General features: G+C 36.0%; 2 protein-coding genes across 3 annotated transcripts in view; both read left to right on the top strand.

The window, feature by feature from the left end:
* The first annotated feature begins 1,669 nt into the window (after nt 1-1,669).
* On the top strand, nt 1,670-2,707 carry LOC120353328. Its single transcript, XM_039436616.1, has one exon. The coding sequence runs from the start codon at nt 1,670-1,672 to the stop codon at nt 2,705-2,707; it is 1,038 nt and encodes a 345-aa protein (XP_039292550.1).
* A 7,746-nt stretch (nt 2,708-10,453) lies between these two features.
* LOC111044389 (transcription elongation factor SPT6) overlaps nt 10,454-18,625 on the top strand; it is a 59,797-nt gene continuing 51,625 nt past the window's right edge. For both annotated transcript variants that reach the window (XM_039436247.1, XM_039436248.1), the window contains exons 1-3: nt 10,454-10,576; nt 11,172-11,266; nt 17,402-17,483. In XM_039436247.1, coding sequence (XP_039292181.1) covers nt 11,228-11,266; nt 17,402-17,483 — 121 coding nt within the window. In that variant the 5' untranslated portion in view covers nt 10,454-10,576; nt 11,172-11,227. The remainder of the gene's footprint in view (nt 10,577-11,171; nt 11,267-17,401; nt 17,484-18,625) is intronic.

Consider the following 18,625-nt stretch of genomic DNA (forward strand, 5'->3'; position numbering starts at 1 on the left):
CCTTCAAGGGAATACTAGTTCAAAGTTTGAATAAATCTCTCTATAGATAGTCTAGCTATCTAAAACGTATAATATCATATTGAAGATTACAATTTTAATTAACAACTCTGATTGATAACATGAAACAAACACAAGATGATTTGATAGCCACAGTAAAATAATATTTGAGCTATACTTTCTTGTAGGAACCCTGTATAGAAGCTTTTTTCACTTAAATTATGCAGTTCTAAATTTGTTAATCAAGATACGAATTATATACTCCATGCATGTTTCTATTTAAATATTTGACAATCCACATATCCTACAAAATAACAAAAATCCTACAATTTACAATTAGTTATTGGATCACAATTTGATTTGTCATTCATTAACCTAATTCATTGGAATAAGGTTATGACGCCTTCAATGTTTACGTTTTGCCTCACCCGTATGGCAAAATCGCGTCCACACGTACATTCAATGCTCGCCCGAGGCGCCTTTGAGCACGCCAAAATACCGACAGGGTTCCGGTTCGCCCACATGCCTCAGCGAACAGTGTCCACACGTGCGAATGCAAGCCCATACACGTATGCTCACCCGAGGCAAACGTACGTGTGTACACCGTTTAATAGTATTGATGGTAGGTTCGGATCACTTCAATGATCCGGATCAATTTATCTCATTCACTGCCACGAGCGAATCAGAATACCAGGATTGGAATTTCCCAAGGTCACGTGACGTGTTTAGTATTGGCGTCATGTAAAAAGCATTGGTTAGATAGGCGATTGATTACAAGTTTCCATTCTGTACTTATTCTGTGATATTACAACAGTATACATACAGTATGGAAACTTGGCTAGTCCCTGACGCCAAAATCCGCCATCTTGTTAGGAAGCGCCGCATTGTCATAGTATTGATGGTAGGTTCGGATCACTTCAATGATCCGGATCAATTGATCTCGTTCACTGCCACGAGCCAATCAGAATACCAGGATTGGAACTTCCCAAGGTCACGTGACGTGTTTAGTATTGGCGTCATGTAAAAAGCATTGGTTAGATATAGGCGTTTGATTACAATTTCCTTTCTGTATATATTCTGTTATATTACATCCCCAAAAATAATACCGTACAGTAGCGTATATCCAATCGATATAATATTCTAACAATAAATAAATAAACCACTGAAAAATTACAAATTTTAATAATAATAGCTTCAAGATTTACCTTCAAGGAATACTAGTTCAAAGTTTGAATAAATCTCTCTATAGATAGTCTAGCTATCTAAAACGTATAATATCATATTGAAGATTACAATTTTAATTAACAACTCTGATTGATAACATGAAACAAACACAAGATGATTTGATAGCCACAGTAAAATAATATTTGAGCTATACTTTCTTGTAGGAACCCTGTAGAGAAGCTTTTTTCACTTAAATTATGCAGTTCTAAATTTGTTAATCATGATACGAATTAAATCTTATGTTCTTATTCATTCATTATGTTCTTATCGGGCAGCCGATGAAGTCGGATTGGAGTTTATCGCAGTCGAAAAACAACTTCTAAGCATGTCTCAGCGTATCGGCCGGTTAGCAGTGAAAAATCATAGTGAATTTAATTCGTAGCAGTAATTTTAGTGGAATTTAGTAATCAGTAGAACTTCTACTTAGTAGAAATTAGGAATCAGCAACATGGTGAAGTGTAACAAATGTACAAAGGACATTGCACCAACAAAAGACGGGAGCAGCACGTGTGTGAGCTGCCAGGCACAATTTCATAACTCATGTGTCAGTGAATGTGTTACACGTGGTTCACAAAAATCTTGGAAATGTGTAAAGTGTTGCAGTGAGCAGACAGACACCATAGTTAAACCAACGATCGACTACGAGCGGGTTAATGAAATAATTGTGAAAGCGATTGCTGCCTTAAAAGAGGATATGAAGAACCAGTGGGACGTTAACAACAAGAAATTGGATAGCATACAGGAAGAGATGAGTAATATGAACAAAGACATTACTTGCCTTGAAACAAAAATGGACGAAATAGTTGAAAAAGTGACCAGTACAGAAACAAGGGTGCAGCAACTAGCTGATGAAAATTGTAAATTGCATCAAGAATTAGCCGTTGCGAAGAGAGAAATTCACGATCTTCAAATACAAACTAGGAAAAACAACATAGTAATTTCTGGCATCCCAATTCAATCAAAAGGGACCAATGTATTTCCCATTATCATTAAGATAGCTGAACTCCTGAAACTTACATACTACCAAACAGACATCAACGCTGCCCATTGGCTCCCAGTCCGGGGGGGCGAGCCGAGATCTCAGTCAATTGTAGTTTCATTCGTGTCAAGACTGGTTAAAAATGAATGGCTCCTCGCAAGACGTCACAAAAGATTCCTGAAGGCGAGAGAAATCGACAACGATTTTCCAGACATCCAAATTTATTTGAATGAACAACTCACTAAGGATACAAGTGTACTATTCAAAACGGCAAGGAGCATGATTAAGGAGAACAAGGTGGCTTCCGTGTGGACAAACGATGGACGTGTGATGGCCAAGAGAACTCCAACATCTCGTCCTTTCAGAGTGAATTGTCTAAAGGACCTGGAGGAGAGGACTCCACCCGCAACCGCCTCCGAGGAAGACGCCGCCCCCATCCAGGCCGACGGGGCGCCGCTACGCCCCACTGCAACCAACGCCAACTCAACCGCCAGCCTGGTCAAGTGAAGTGAGTGCCACATCAATAGGCAAGTGTCGCCAGCAAGGTAACAACATCAATTTCCTCAGTTCTTCATTAAAATTCCAAAAACACGAGTAGTGTGATATCAGTGAAAATAATATTTTTATATGTAATTATAAAAAGTAACACATTAGAACGATTGGTGAGAGTGTTTTAAAGATAGCCCATGTGGTGAAATAAACTGAATAAACTATACTAGCATTTAACCCAATAGATCGTGAAATTCAAGCTATTTACTAACAATAATATATATTTATGTAATAAAAATAATAATTATTATTTCATCCTGATTGCTGAGGTACTACAGTAATACATGGGGGGAGAATATATAGTGAAAGCATATAACATTAGGGTGAAATGTTATTGCTTTCTTTGAGGTTTGATTGTTTCTTTTTCCTCTCTCTCCCTATGGATTCTTGTTTTCAATGATTATTTAGCATCATATGTATATATTTGTTTTATAATATGGATATCTTTATTTTAGGTGGAATTTTATTATTCTCTTTGATGCTTTTTAATTGTCATTTTTTCTCTAAGGATTCTTGTTTTTCAATAATATTGTATCAATATCATATTTATTTTATATTTATATTGTATAAATGTCTTTTATTTATGATCAATTCTACTTTCTTTATAGCGAGCTCAATTCAATCCGTATCTAATTGGGTTCTAGTAAATCATTATTAAGGCTTATTACTCTCATCGTTTACTTTAACTAATAATTTTTCACTTGATTGTAACATGTAAGTTAAATGCAATACTTTCAAAAAGTCTTTACACATTCCTAATTTTGTCATCAGTTGTTGGCTGGCTGATGCGCTGATGAGATATGAAAAAAATAAAATTTGTATCATGGATGACGATAATTATCTAGAGTGACCGATTATCGATTGTAAAGAGTTCGCTAATCTTGTTGATTACAATAACAGTTTTAATGGTGTTGGTGGTGATTGTTGTGGGTCGAATAGTTTCAGAGTGCTGCATCTGAATATTCATAGCTATATTAAAAATTTTGACGAGTTGCTAATATTACTACAAGGTATAAAAATAAAGTATAATTGTATTATTCTCACAGAGGCATGGCTCAGAGATTGTAGTGATCTTGTGAGTCTAGAGGGTTTTAAGTTAATACGTAGCTATAATAGTATCAATCAGTGTGACGGTGTTGTTGTGTATTTAGACGAGACCTTATCAGCTACAAGCTGTCAGTTGTCAATTGGTGAAGTCGCAACATGTCTGTCTCTATCTTTCGATTGTACCGGCATTCCATGCAAATTATTCTGTATCTATCGTAGCCCGTCTTCATCTTTGTTATCGTTTAACAACGGCCTTCAGGATCTACTGAGGTCCATGCCGTCTAATCATTCTAGCCTAAGAATTTTTGTAGGAGATATAAACTGCGACATACTCAATCCCAATCCTCAAGAAGAGAGATAACTTGACATACTATATGAATTTGGGCTAGTAGCTTGTATAGATAAGATAACACGTCCCAACAGTAACACCTGCATTGATCATTTTTTCATTTCACTCCCACACAGATGCGAGGCTCACTCATCAATAATACAAACAGAGATTACTGACCATTTCATAATATGCCTGGATATTAATTGTAACTCACCAAAAGTGAACAACCCAGTCACAAAAACTTTTCAAAAAATAAATTGGCCAAACATAACTAAATCACTAAAAGACGAAACCTGGCAAAGAGTGCTCAAAGCAACAGAGGTGAATGCTGCCACGGAAAATTTCAATGATATAATACTAGGAAACTTGAAACGAAATACATCAGAACACGTTCACAAAGCAAAATATTCTAAATTGAAACCTTGGATCACGGGTAGTCTATTGTCTTCAATGCGTTGCCGTGATAAGCTATGTAAAGAAGCTAGGAGAAATCCCCACAATTTACAAATTAACGAAAAATACAAGCGATACCAAAATACATTAAAATCAATTATTAAATGAGCAAAGTTTGATTATTATAAAACTAAAATAGATGATGCTCATGGGGACCCTAGGAAGTTTTGGAATGTAGTAAATGAGGTGGCAGGGCACTCTGTGGGTAAATCCAAATTCCCGCTAGATGCATTTAAAGAGCACGGTGGCACTGCGCCTCCCACCCCTGAGGAGATAAATAAAATTAGTAATGATTTCAATTACTACTTTGCCTTCGTTGGTCGCCGACTTGCTGAGACTCTCAACCCCGCGGGACCGCTTGAGGTGGACGATGCCGACCACACTGCTGACTCTCTGTTCTGGCTGCGGCCGGTCACACGGGTTGAGCTCACTGATGTGATAAGGTGCATCAAGGGCAACTCTGCATCAGGATCAGATAATATCCCCTCAAAATTAATAAAATTTAATATCGATGCTTTGATCACACCTTTGTTGCATATAGTTAACCTCAGTATAAATACAAATATTTTTCCAAATGCACTCAAGATTGCCAAAGTGATACCAATTTTTAAATCAGGACAAAATAACTTAACTTCTAACTATAGACCAATTTCTTTACTCTGCATTCTATCTAAAATACTTGAAAAATGTGTCAAAATACAACTTGCTGACTACCTCAAACAAGAAAAACTAATATCAGATTTACAGTTTGGTTTCAGACAAGATAGAAGCATATCTCACGCATTCTTTGAAATCACCAAACACATTGCCAAACAAATTGGGGGAGGGAGGCGTGTCCTGGTTACTTTTCTGGATCTAGCTAAAGCATTTGATTCCATAGATCGACAACAGTTGATAAGGAAATTACAATACATTGGCGTTAGATCAACGGATTGGTTTATCAGCTACTTGGAAAACCGTTTGCAATACGTGACTATAAATGGAATTAACAGTGATAAAACTGAAATCGACTATGGAGTGGTGCAGGGAAGTACACTGGGGCCGCTTCTGTTCCTAATCTATATTAATAACCTGGAGAAAGTAGCAATTAGAGGAAAATTGTTCCTTTTTGCTGATGACACAGCGGTGGTGTCGTCTGGCTGCACGTGGGATGAGGCTTACGAGCGGGCGGAGGATGATATGATCAGGGTCAAGCGTTGGCTGGATCAGAACACCTTGACCCTGAATGTAGGAAAAACTAAACATCTACCCGTATTTTTTAAACATGACAGTGATCCTGGTCTGCGACGCTTGGCTCTGCATTCCTGTGATGTACTGCGGTCGGTCGCCTGTGATTGCAGCGTAATTGAACGTGTTAATACCTACAAATATTTGGGGGTCACAATAGACCATAAATTATCATGGGCCCCGCACATTCAAACAGTAAGGCAAAAACTTAGAAAATTTATGTTCGCCTTTTTGCAGCTTGCAGGCGTGCTGACTGTGGGGCATTGCAGGTCTGTTTACTTTTCCTACGTGCAGTCTTTGCTTCAATACGGTGTGTTGGCGTGGGGTGGAGTCTCGGCGGCGTTGTTGCGGCCTCTTGCTGTCACTCAGAGAACCCTAATAAAAATAATTTTAAATAAACCCATGCGATACCCTACTGAAGAACTTTTTTCCGAATTCCATGTCCTTAATATCAGACAAATATACATAAAAACCCTCCTCTCCTTTACCAAATCCTACAAAGCAGAAATATTTACTGAATCACCACATAATTACCAAACTAGACATAGATTAAATTTCAGATATGGTACTCCTAGAGCCACTTTAGCTCCAGCAAATAACACCCCATTTCACATTGTGCACCTCCTCTACCGAAATTTGCCTACATCAATCCAGGAGGCTGAGGGGCGCAGTGTACCTGTTTACAAAAGAATAATAGTCCAATGGCTATTCAACATTGGTAGGGATGCTTCGGAGGCCCTTGTCAATTCACCCTACACCTAGGTTTTGTCTTGAATATTTGTCTACAGATATTTTTCATTTTATTATAAGCCATTAGTTTTTCTGTGTTTCGTTATTTTTTCTTTTTCTCTCTCTCTTCTTGCTTGTGTTTAGTTTCTTGTTTTTGATGCAGCGCTCTATTAACTCTTTCGACCTTTAGCACCAACCTATATCAGTAATAGATTTAACCTATTTTATTTTCTACATTTGAAGTTATTGTTTAATTAAAGTTCATTTTTTGTTTAGAAAAAAAGTAAAATTTGAAAGTTTTTCAAGAAATGATTTCGATTATCCTGTATTTATTAAGGCTTTTCTAGATAGGAATTCTTTCCCCACACACGGATTTTATAGTCTAAGTGAGGAAATATATTTCCTGGAATTGTTTTTGTATAACTATTATTGTTATTAGTTATTTTGTATAACTGATATGTATATGATTTTTTGAGGAAATAAATTGAATTGAATTTGAATTGAATTGAATATACTCCATGCATGTTTCTATTTCAATATTTGACAATCCACATATCCTACAAAATTACAAAAATCCTACAATTTACAATTAGTTATTGGATCACAATTTGATTTGTCATTCATTAACCTAAAGCCTTGTACACACGTCCGTACAGATTCGCGCGAACAACCGTATGCACACCTGCCTCGGCATTCACTGTACGTCCTTGTGGACGCGTTCCACGTATGCCTCGGCATTCAAAAAGCTATCTGATTTGCAGACGACACGAAGACATGATAGATGTAAATTTTCCACAACATGACAACAATGGCGTCATTCCATCATTGAAGATAATAAATTATTACAAAATGCAGCTGTATCATTTATTTATATGACTTGTATAATAAAATCGAAAATAAAACTCAACAAACGATGTTGGTGGGTTAAACGATTGTAGGTTTAAGTAAGGAAATAAATTGCTACATGACATAAGATATGAGATTGTCAATTCAAACTTTATTAGGATGTCAAAACATTATTTTGTTTATATACTGAAACTAATTCAACTAGTTATCCAAACAAATGATACCATCATGAGGGAAGCAATAACTTCACAAGAACGATTGGCCCTAACTTTGAGATTCTTGGCATTAGGCGATTCATTTGTTGGTCTCCAATATCTATTCTGAATCTCAAAAAAGGAATTTCTACAATAATTCCAGAAGTTTTGATGAACTAATCAAAGTACTTAACACTGTCCTACAAAATTGACAGTCTCCTTTAACGAAATTAGCAACAAATTGAATCAAATACTGAATTGCTGCCCATTTAAAACTAACTCTGCTCATACACATGACAAAACAAGATTCTCCAAGAAATCAGCTTCAAGATTTACCTTTAAGGAGTACTAGTTCAAAGTTTGAATAAATCTCTCTATGGATAGCCCAGCTATCTAAAACATATAATATCATATTGAAGATTACAATTTCAATTACCAACTCTGATTGATAACATAAAACAAACACAACATGATTTGATAGCCACAGTAAGATAATACGTGAGCTATACTTTTTTGTAGGAACCCTGTAGAGAAGCTATTTTCACTTAAATTATGCAGTTCTAAGTTTGTTAATCATGATAAAAATTATATACTCCATGCATATTTCTATTTGAATATTTGATAATCCACATATCCTACAAAATCACAAAAATCCTACAATTTACAATTAGTTATTGGATCACAATTTGATTTGTCATTCATTAACCTAATTCATTGGAATTAGGTTATGACGCCTTCAATGTTTACGTTTTGCTTCACCCGTATGGCAAAAACGCGTCCACATGTACATTCAATGCTCGCCCGAGGCGCCTTTGAGCACGCCAAAATACCGACAGGGTTCCGGTTCGCCCACATGCCTCAGCGAACAGTGTCCACACGTGCGAATGCAAGCCCATACACGTATGCTCACCCGAGGCAAACGTACGTGTGTACACCGTTTAATTCATTGGAATTAGGTTATGACGCCTTCAATGTTTACGTTTTGCCTCACCCGTATGGCAAAATCGCGTACACAAGTGCATTCAATGCTCGCCCGAGGCGCCTTTGAGCACGCCAAAATACCGACAGGGTTCCGGTTCGCCCACATGCCTCAGCGAACAGTGTCCACACGTGCGAATGCAAGCCCATACACGTATGCTCACCCGAGGCAAACGTACGTGTGTACACCGTTTTGATGGTAGGTTCGGATCACTTTAATGATCCGGATCAATTGATCTCATTCACTGCCACGAGCCAATCAGAAGACCAGGATTGGAGCTTCCCAAGGTCGCGTGACGTGTTTAGTATTGTCGTCATGTAAAAAGCATTGGTTAGATAGGCGATTGATTACAAGTTTCCATTCTGTACTTATTCTGTTATATTACCACAGTATACATACAGTATGGAAACTTGGCTAGTCCCTGACGCCAAAATCCGCCATCTTGTTAGGAAGCGCCGCATTGTCATAGTATTTATGGTAGGTTCGGATCACTTCAATGATCCGGATCAATTGATCTCATTCACTGCCACGAGCCAATCAGAATACCTTGGGAACTTCCCAAGGTCACGTGACGTGGCGTCATGTAAAAAGCATTGGTTAGATAGGCGTTTGATTAAAAGTTTCCTTTCTGTATATATTCTGTTATATTACATCCCCAAAAATAATACTGTACAGTAGCGTTTTTCCAATCGATATAATATTCTAACAATAAATAAATAAACCACTGGAAAATTACAAATTTTAATAATAATAGAAAAATAATTTTACCTCAAATAGAGCAGCGAAGAAAAATAAACAACAATAGCCTAAATCAGATATACTAGTACATCGGAAAAATAATTTTGCTGGAAGCGTTTCACTGTGATGACACAAAAATGTCTATTGTGCACTGTTCTACCCTTATAGGGGCTAGTTATACACACCTTATAATTTTATAAAGAAATAAATAATAAGAATCTTGAAAACTTGGAAGAATAAGAATCTTTGAACACTTTTTTCAATTATTTTACTTACCGCCATGTTTCAACATAGATGTCATTTTTATTATTACCGGTACTTGAAAATGGCATCAATGTTGAAATATTTTGTGAGTAAAATTGAAAAAAAAGTACAGTCCTTGGATTTTTCATGATAATTGAGATTACAAGAAAGGTAATACATTGAAATGTTTTTGTATTATAATAAAAGTAATCTTCTATTTACGTATTATTTTATAGACCAGCTCACAGATATGCAAGCAGCATGGTTCGATGGTTGTGTGTGGTATTAAGTAGGTACGGTCACAGAATATACAGAATGGAAACTTGTAATCAATCGCCTATCTAACCAATGCTTTTTACATGACGCCAATACTAAACACGTCACGTGACCTTGGGAAGTTCCAATCCTGGTCTTCTGATTGGCTCGTGGCAGTGAATGAGATCAATTGATCCGGATCATTGAAGTGATCCGAACCTACCATCAATACTATTACAATGCGGTGCTTCCTAACAAGATGGCGGATTTTGGCGTCAGGATATAGCCAAGTTTCCGTACTGTATGTATACTGTGGTACGTTACCGTAGAAGTTATTTTCCTTTTGAACCTAAAACATGGTATATATTCTAAATATGTATTCTATGATATAGGTCCTTGACAATGTTTGGTTCCTGACAATTTATTTATCTTAAAATATCAAGTATAATATCAAAGTATAATATTTTCAGTTTAAACTCTCCCGCCTGGGTAGACCTCATTCACATTGGATGAACCAAACCAAAATCGAACATCGACGAAATAATGTGAGTTAAATTGAATTTTCTCAATTTTTTTAAATTATAGAAGAATCAAGATTGTATAAATATTCATCACTTATTTTTACTTTCTCTTCCCCGTGAGATTTGACCGAGACACGAGCTGATGAAAAGACATCGATAAAGATGGCAGTGAACAATTAATTGGTCCGTCGTCATCGGACCGACTCCATATTGAACAGTAAACCAAAACTTCGCGTTTCAACGATTTATTGAATTTTTTAAAAAGTTTGTATTATAATGACTTATTTTTAATATAATATATAAACTATCCTATCAGTGTTCCCATTCGTTTGTCTTCAACTTTATGAATCTATCCACTGGTTCAGATGAGAAAGCTTTAAGATGCAATGATTTTTACAAGGATGCAATTACACCTTCTATTTTAGAATTTAGTTGACTGGGCTTTATTTGCAGTAAAATAAGAAAATCGTATCTTTAGAGTAACAAAATTATGATTTTTATAACTATTTAATAAAATTCACATCTATTTTAATTTTAAAAACTAGGCCCATAAGGTGAAGTGCACGCCAGTTCAGTGAGCTACTTTCATAACATGAAATTTTATTGCTTCAGCAACTAACTTATAGCCTACTGTGACATCTTCAAAACAATATTCTCATATATTTTCCTTTTTATCAAGTAAGTTAATTTATATTTGAGAAGCTCAGCACTGTTTCACACACCGTAATGTATGATTTGACAAATTTAAAATTATTGGTTATGTTTGTGTTTTCATTAACTTACCTAATTGACATCCATGACCTATTAAATTATGGAATATGTAAATAATTTGTCATTATTATTCAATTTTGTATTTTAGCTGATTTGGAGGTCATTGCTACCCTTTTTGGGTCAGCAGTAAACTAATACCCCAGGATGGCAGATTTCATAGACTCTGAGGCGGAAGAAAGTGAGGTGAGCTTTGTGCATGCTTTAATACATAAATTAAATGCTGTATCCATTTTCATGTGTTCTAAGTAAGTTATTTTTTAGCCTAGGTCTATTCAAAATAAACATTGAGTTTTGACTGGTTTGCTTTGAAAATATTTTTTTCAAGTTTCCAATTTAATTTTTGTTGGAAACGATTCCATTCTAAACCGCCAAGATTCTTGTTCGATTATTATGTTTACCTTTTTCACTCATAAACACAGTATTAAACAAGCCAACTGGCTGAGAACCATAAAATGATGAGCTGTGAGTAGGTATTCCCTGCCGACAATGTGTCCTAGCTCACTGATAAGCTACTTCACCCTGGATAAGCTTCCACAAAAATGGCTATGAACTACCCCCTGTTCCACAAACTTCTTCAAATTCTCCTTAACATAAATAAGGCTCTGTTGAACAAATATTGAAGGTAGAGTCAATATTCCCAGAAGTTTAAAATGCTCATCACACTGTGCTCGCTTAGAAAGCCCACAAATCAGTCTGACAGCCTTTCTCTACATTCTAAAAAGTCCACTACTGTAAGCTCTGGAACCCCAAAGTATGGTACCATTTATGACAAATGAGAATTGATGTGAGCATAATAAATCACCTTTAAAACATCCAAACTGACATATGACCTCAGTTTTCTAATTAAGAAGACTCCCTTATTCAGCTTGCTAGCAACAATTTCAATATGCTGCGACCAACTGAGGCAAGTGTCAAGGGTGAAGCTCAGAAACTTTGTCTCTTTCTCCTCATTCATAGTCAGTCTTCTATTATAACTGATAGTCAAGTCCTGAACTTGATCAGAGTTGACACATAATAAATTTGAATTACACCAGCTCTCAATCGAATCAGCCAAGTCCTGGGATGCTTGACTCAAGGAAACTACTGTGGGCAAGCTCAAAAAAAACACACAGATCATCCGCAAACAAATAGCTTTTATGTACACGATGAACAAAATAAGTCTTAAAATAGACCCCTGAGGCACGCCTTGAGAGACAGGTAGATACTGCGACTCAGATTCCTTAAATACAACCTTCTGGAATCGATCCCCCAAATAAGATTCTACCAGTCTCAAAGATCTTTCCTGGAAGCCATAAAATGCAACCTTATCTAGCAAAAGTTTGTGCGATACAGTGTCAAATGCTTTTGAAAGGTCAAACATATTTATAATGACATTTTTATAATGGCGCGCTGAGTAACAGCGAGAGTCTCCAGGCAAGCAGATGATACCCCTCCTCAGACAATGATAACATAATTAATGTAACACTGACTGTGCATATCTCTAACAGGCAAGGATCTTAGTGCCGCACACAGAGTTCCTTCGCGTACCAAGGACGGCATTAAGCCTATTATTTTAAAATTTATGCGTCGAGAAGATAAGGTGACATGGCTGTCTGAATTCAAGAAGAAGGCACTTGAAGACAAAAGTGAGCCTGGCATATCGACTAAGACTGTATCTCGCTTTCTTCCGGTTGGTAGGATATCGGCGTACCAACACTTGTCCCCGGCGGTGTCCATGCTGCTCAAAGACACGAAGAAGTTGGCTGAAGAGAAAAACTACCGCTACGTATGGTCTAGAGATGGAAAAATTTTTGTCAGGAAGACTGAAACCAGTCCGGCTTTGCTGATTAGATCGAAGGATGATTACAACAAGCTGTAAATTAGTTCTATTTGGTTATTGTTTTTTTTCTCTCTAATTTATTATGGAGAACTGCCAAGTAAGAGACTTATTGGAGGAACTTTATGACAATAATAATTGTAAAACTTCGAAGCTACAAGATTCTAATCATGTTAATTTTTTCTTTTCGGACAATTCTGTTTTAAAAATTTTTCATTTGAACATTAGAAGTGTCAGACGGAATTTTGATGAATTATGTGTGCTTCTTACTAGTTTAAATGTAAATTTTGATATTATAATACTCACTGAAACCTGGTTGTCTCATGATGACGGGTTTGATCTACCCAATTACAATAAATACATAAAACCAACAAAATATAATAAATGCGATGGAATTATTGTGTATATTAAGCATGGTATTAAGTTTGAAATATTGAATGTCGATATTCAACAAACAAATGTTATTAATTTTATTAATGATTTTCAACAAAACCAGTTTTACTTCACTGCCCTTTATCGATCACCGTCAGATACGAATGTTTTTGAATTCATAGATAACCTTGAAATGTTTTTAGAGGAGACTAAATGCTTCTCAAATCGAGTCCTGATTGGTGATACGAATATTGATATCTTGGAAAATCGTTTAGGTCTAGCTGGGCATAGGTATATGGATGTATTGAATGAATATGGGTTTATAAGTTATCTTTATGGAGGTACTAGAATCGGTGACGTATCTGAAACATGTATTGACCATTTTTTTCTAAAAAGTCGGTATTTTAGGCTTAATCCAGCTATTTTTAATTGTTCGATTACTGACCATGAAGCAATAATGGGTACTATTAGTGAGACTATAGAAAAATGTGTAAAGTCGAGACTAATATCCTACTTAAATAAATATAAAATCTTAAATAGTTCGCAATTGGGTTTTCAGAGTGGCCTTAATACTTCTGATGCAATATTTAGAGTGAGTAGAGAAGTTATAAATCATTTAGATAGAGGAAAAAAGTGCTTGGGAATCTTTCTGGACTTCCAAAAGGCTTTCGACACAGTGGACCATGAACTCTTGCTAAATAAAATGGAAATTATCGGTTTTAGAGGCATAGTTTTGAAATTTTTTAGGTCATACTTAAACTTAAGGTCACAAGCCGTAAAAATTGATGATACAATTAGCAACGATAGGAGAGTTGAAGCTGGGATTCCACAAGGAACAGTGCTTGGCCCAATTCTATTCCTAATTTATATTAATGATTTATTAAATATTGATCTAGACTGTGGCTCTCTCTACTCATTTGCGGATGACACTGTAGCTCTGTTTCATGGAAACTCATGGATGGAAACATTTAAGAAAGCAAATAGTGGTATAGCAAAGATAAAAAATTGGTGTGACCACAATAAATTATGTATAAATAAAGATAAAACTGTGGTTCTACCCTTTTACCTCACAATGGCTGGTAAGCCCTCTGAGGAGTACCAACTTAAAATATTATTCATAAACCTGACTGTAATCAGTCTTATTGCCAGTGTGTTCCTCTCTTTGTTCATGATTCTGTAAAATACCTAGGCATCATGATAGATTCTGAGGCGGAAGAAAGTGAGGTGAGCTTTGTGCATGCTTTAATACATAAATTAAATGCTGTATCCATTTTCATGTGTTCTAAGTAAGTTATTTTTTAGCCTAGGTCTATTCAAAATAAACATTGAGTTTTGACTGGTTTGCTTTGAAAATATTTTTTTCAAGTTTCCAATTTAATTTTTGTTGGAAACGATTCCATTCTAAACCGCCAAGATTCTTGTTCGATTATTATGTTTACCTTTTTCACTCATAAACCCAGTATTAAACAAGCCAACTGGCTGAGAACCATAAAATGATGAGCTGTGAGTAGGTATTCCCTGCCGACAATGTGTCCTAGCTCACTGATAAGCTACTTCACCCTGGATAAGCTTCCACAAAAATGGCTATGAACTACCCCCTGTTCCACAAACTTCTTCAAATTCTCCTTAACATAAATAAGGCTCTGTTGAACAAATATTGAAGGTAGAGTCAATATTCCCAGAAGTTTAAAATGCTCATCACACTGTGCTCGCTTAGAAAGCCCACAAATCAGTCTGACAGCCTTTCTCTACATTCTAAAAAGTCCACTACTGTAAGCTCTGGAACCCCAAAGTATGGTACCATTTATGACAAATGAGAATTGATGTGAGCATAATAAATCACCTTTAAAACATCCAAACTGACATATGACCTCAGTTTTCTAATTAAGAAGACTCCCTTATTCAGCTTGCTAGCAACAATTTCAATATGCTGGGACCAACTGAGGCAAGTGTCAAGGGTGAAGCTCAGAAACTTTGTCTCTTTCTCCTCATTCATAGTCAGTCTTCTATTATAACTGATAGTCAAGTCCTGAACTTGATCAGAGTTGACACATAATAAATTTGAATTACACCAGCTCTCAATCGAATCAGCCAAGTCCTGGGATGCTTGACTCAAGGAAACTACTGTGGGCAAGCTCAAAAAAAAACACACAGATCATCCGCAAACAAATAGCTTTTATGTACACGATGAACAAAATAAGTCTTAAAATAGACCCCTGAGGCACGCCTTGAGAGACAGGTAGATACTGCGACTTCTTAAATACAACCTTCTGGAATCGATCCCCCAAATAAGATTCTACCAGTCTCAAAGATCTTTCCTGGAAGCCATAAAATGCAAACTTATCTAGCAGTTTGTTCACAAACAGTTTGTGCGATACAGTGTCAAATGCTTTTGAAAGGTCAAACATATTTATAATGCCATTTTTATAATGGCGCGCTGAGTAACAGCGAGAGTCTCCAGGCAAGCAGATGATACCCCTCCTCAGACAATGATAACATAATTAATGTAACACTGACTGTGCATATACTTGATATATTATTTTACTTAATCTCGTATCCAGCACTTGGCTCAACTGAGATAGACCTTACAGCATCCGTTGAAGCCTTTGCTTGGCACACTGCATATGTGGAGCCCAACTCAGTTGATGGTAAAAAATAACCCCCAGTTATTTGTATTTGTCTACTCTGCTTATAACTCTACAAGCACAGGCTAAATATCCAATTTCCCCACATGAGTGAATTTTTACCTTTCTTAACCCTGGGTCTGGTTGATTTCTTGTTACAACTGGCAAGTACTTGGCTTTGCCCATATTCACTGTGAGGTTATTGTGGTCGAACCATTTTTTTTTTTTTTTTGTTTTTGATCAGTCTTTACTGGCATTTTTATAAACTTCTTCCCATTCATACCGGTAGAAATAACCACTTTATCATCAGCAAATAGGAATTAACTATTTGCAGTATTGAGCCGGGAAATATTATTTATGTATATCAGGAACATTACCGGACCCAGCGTACTTCCTTGATGACGTCATAGTCTACATTATCCCTATCACTGTCTTCATCAATCTGAACAGATTGTTGACGTTCACAAAAATAACTTCTGAATCACTGAAAAGAAGTGTCTGACACCAATAGCCTCTAGTTTGTTAGGTAGCTTGTCTCAATCTACTGAATCAAACGCCTTAGCCAGGTCTAGAAATATCATAACTTTATTTTTTTATTGTACCGATTCTATCATCTATTGGTTTACCTGAAATAATTCATCATTGTTTTTTTTTTTAGTTCGTTTTGGTGTGTTATTACTTTCGTTTAACGATCCCATTAACTGTATTTTAATGCATTTCTCAATGATCTTTAACAGAATTGATGAAAGGGAAATAGGTTTATAGTTTATAGATTTGGGACCTTTTGGACTATTCTTGGGACCAAATTTGTGAATTGGAATGATCTTCACAATTTTAATGCTTTCTGGAAACTGTCCTGTATGAATTCTCTGATATACTATGTGATGTATTGGGTTTAATAGAAAAAAAGTTGATTTTTTAGTTGATTCCAACTTGAAAATGACCTAAGTTAGGGTCGAAACTAGTTGTTGAACTATTTTAAATTAAAAAAAATGTAGGGTACTACAAGATTTTGTATTGTTTTTATTAATTTGGGTTTATTAGCCTTTGAGACTTTTGTTAATTCCTCACTTGTCACATTTCAATCCCTTGTGTATTTCAATTTAAATACTTCATCAACCACGTATTTTTTATCTCTGATCACTGGTTGCCTTACTGTATTCAAGGACCTAGTTAGTATGGATCCAACTGAAGTGGAATACTGATTGAAATTGTTGCCAATATCCTCATGTTGGGGTTTGAAGGGGGGGTCTCTGCTTTGGGCAAATGCGTTGATTGGGAATGGATGGGATCCTTTGGGTTTTCCAATGCCTACAATTTCACACCTGTTTTGTTGCAATTCTAATTTTCTGTTAATTTATTTTCATGGGATAAGTTTTTTGTATCCGCTATAAGCACTCAGGTGTATTCTAAAATAAAAACAACATTGCAATATAAGCTGACAAACCTGCAATCACTGGAAATTTTAAAATACAGTTAAAATTTTAAAATTCGTTGTCCTTACAGGATGAGGAGGAGTTGGATCATGTCCAAAAAAAGAAACTCAAGAAACTGAAGGCAATGGAAAGCGATGATGACGAAGAAGATGGTGAGAAAACTAATAACATTTAATTGATGATAATGTTCACTGTTTTTTAGTGGTTGAAATGAAGTATCCTGTTGTTTTATAATGCCATTTTTATAATGGCGCGCTGAGTAACAGCGAGAGTCTCCAGGCAAGCAGATGATACCCCTCCTCAGACAATGATAACATAATTAATGTAACACTGACTGTGCATATACTTGATATATTATTTTACTTAATCTCGTATCCAGCACTTGGCTCAACTGAGATAGACCTTACAGCATCCGTTGAAGCCTTTGCTTGGCACACTGCATATGTGGAGCCCAACTCAGTTGATGGTAAAAAATAACCCCCAGTTATTTGTATTTGTCTACTCTGCTTATAACTCTACAAGCACAGGCTAAATATCCAATTTCCCCACATGAGTGAATTTTTACCTTTCTTAACCCTGGGTCTGGTTGATTTCTTGTTACAACTGGCAAGTACTTGGCTTTGCCCATATTCACTGTGAGGTTATTGTGGTCAAACCATTTTTTTTTTGTTTTTGATCAGTCTTTACTGGCATTTTTATATAAACTTCTTCCCATTCATACCGGTAGAAATAACCACTTTATCATCAGCAAATAGGAATTAACTATTTGCAGTATTGAGCCGGGAAATATTATTTATGTATATCAGGAACATTACCGGACCCAGCGTACTTCCTTGATGACGTCATAGTCTACATTATCCCTATCACTGTCTTCATCAATCTGAACAGATTGTTGACGTTCACAAAAATAACTTCTGAATCACTGAAAAGAAGTGTCTGACACCAATAGCCTCTAGTTTGTTAGGTAGCTTGTCTCAATCTACTGAATCAAACGCCTTAGCCAGGTCTAGAAATATCATAACTTTATTTTTTTATTGTACCGATTCTATCATCTATTGGTTTACCTGAAATAATTCATCATTGTTTTTTTTTTTAGTTCGTTTTGGTGTGTTATTACTTTCGTTTAACGATCCCATTAACTGTATTTTAATGCATTTCTCAATGATCTTTAACAGAATTGATGAAAGGGAAATAGGTTTATAGATTTGGGACCTTTTGGACTATTCTTGGGACCAAATTTGTAATTGGAATGATCTTCACAATTTTAATGCTTTCTGGAAACTGTCCTGTATGA

The sequence above is a fragment of the Nilaparvata lugens genome, chromosome 10, assembly GCF_014356525.2.
Source record: "Nilaparvata lugens isolate BPH chromosome 10, ASM1435652v1, whole genome shotgun sequence".
Classification (NCBI taxonomy): domain Eukaryota; kingdom Metazoa; phylum Arthropoda; class Insecta; order Hemiptera; family Delphacidae; genus Nilaparvata; species Nilaparvata lugens.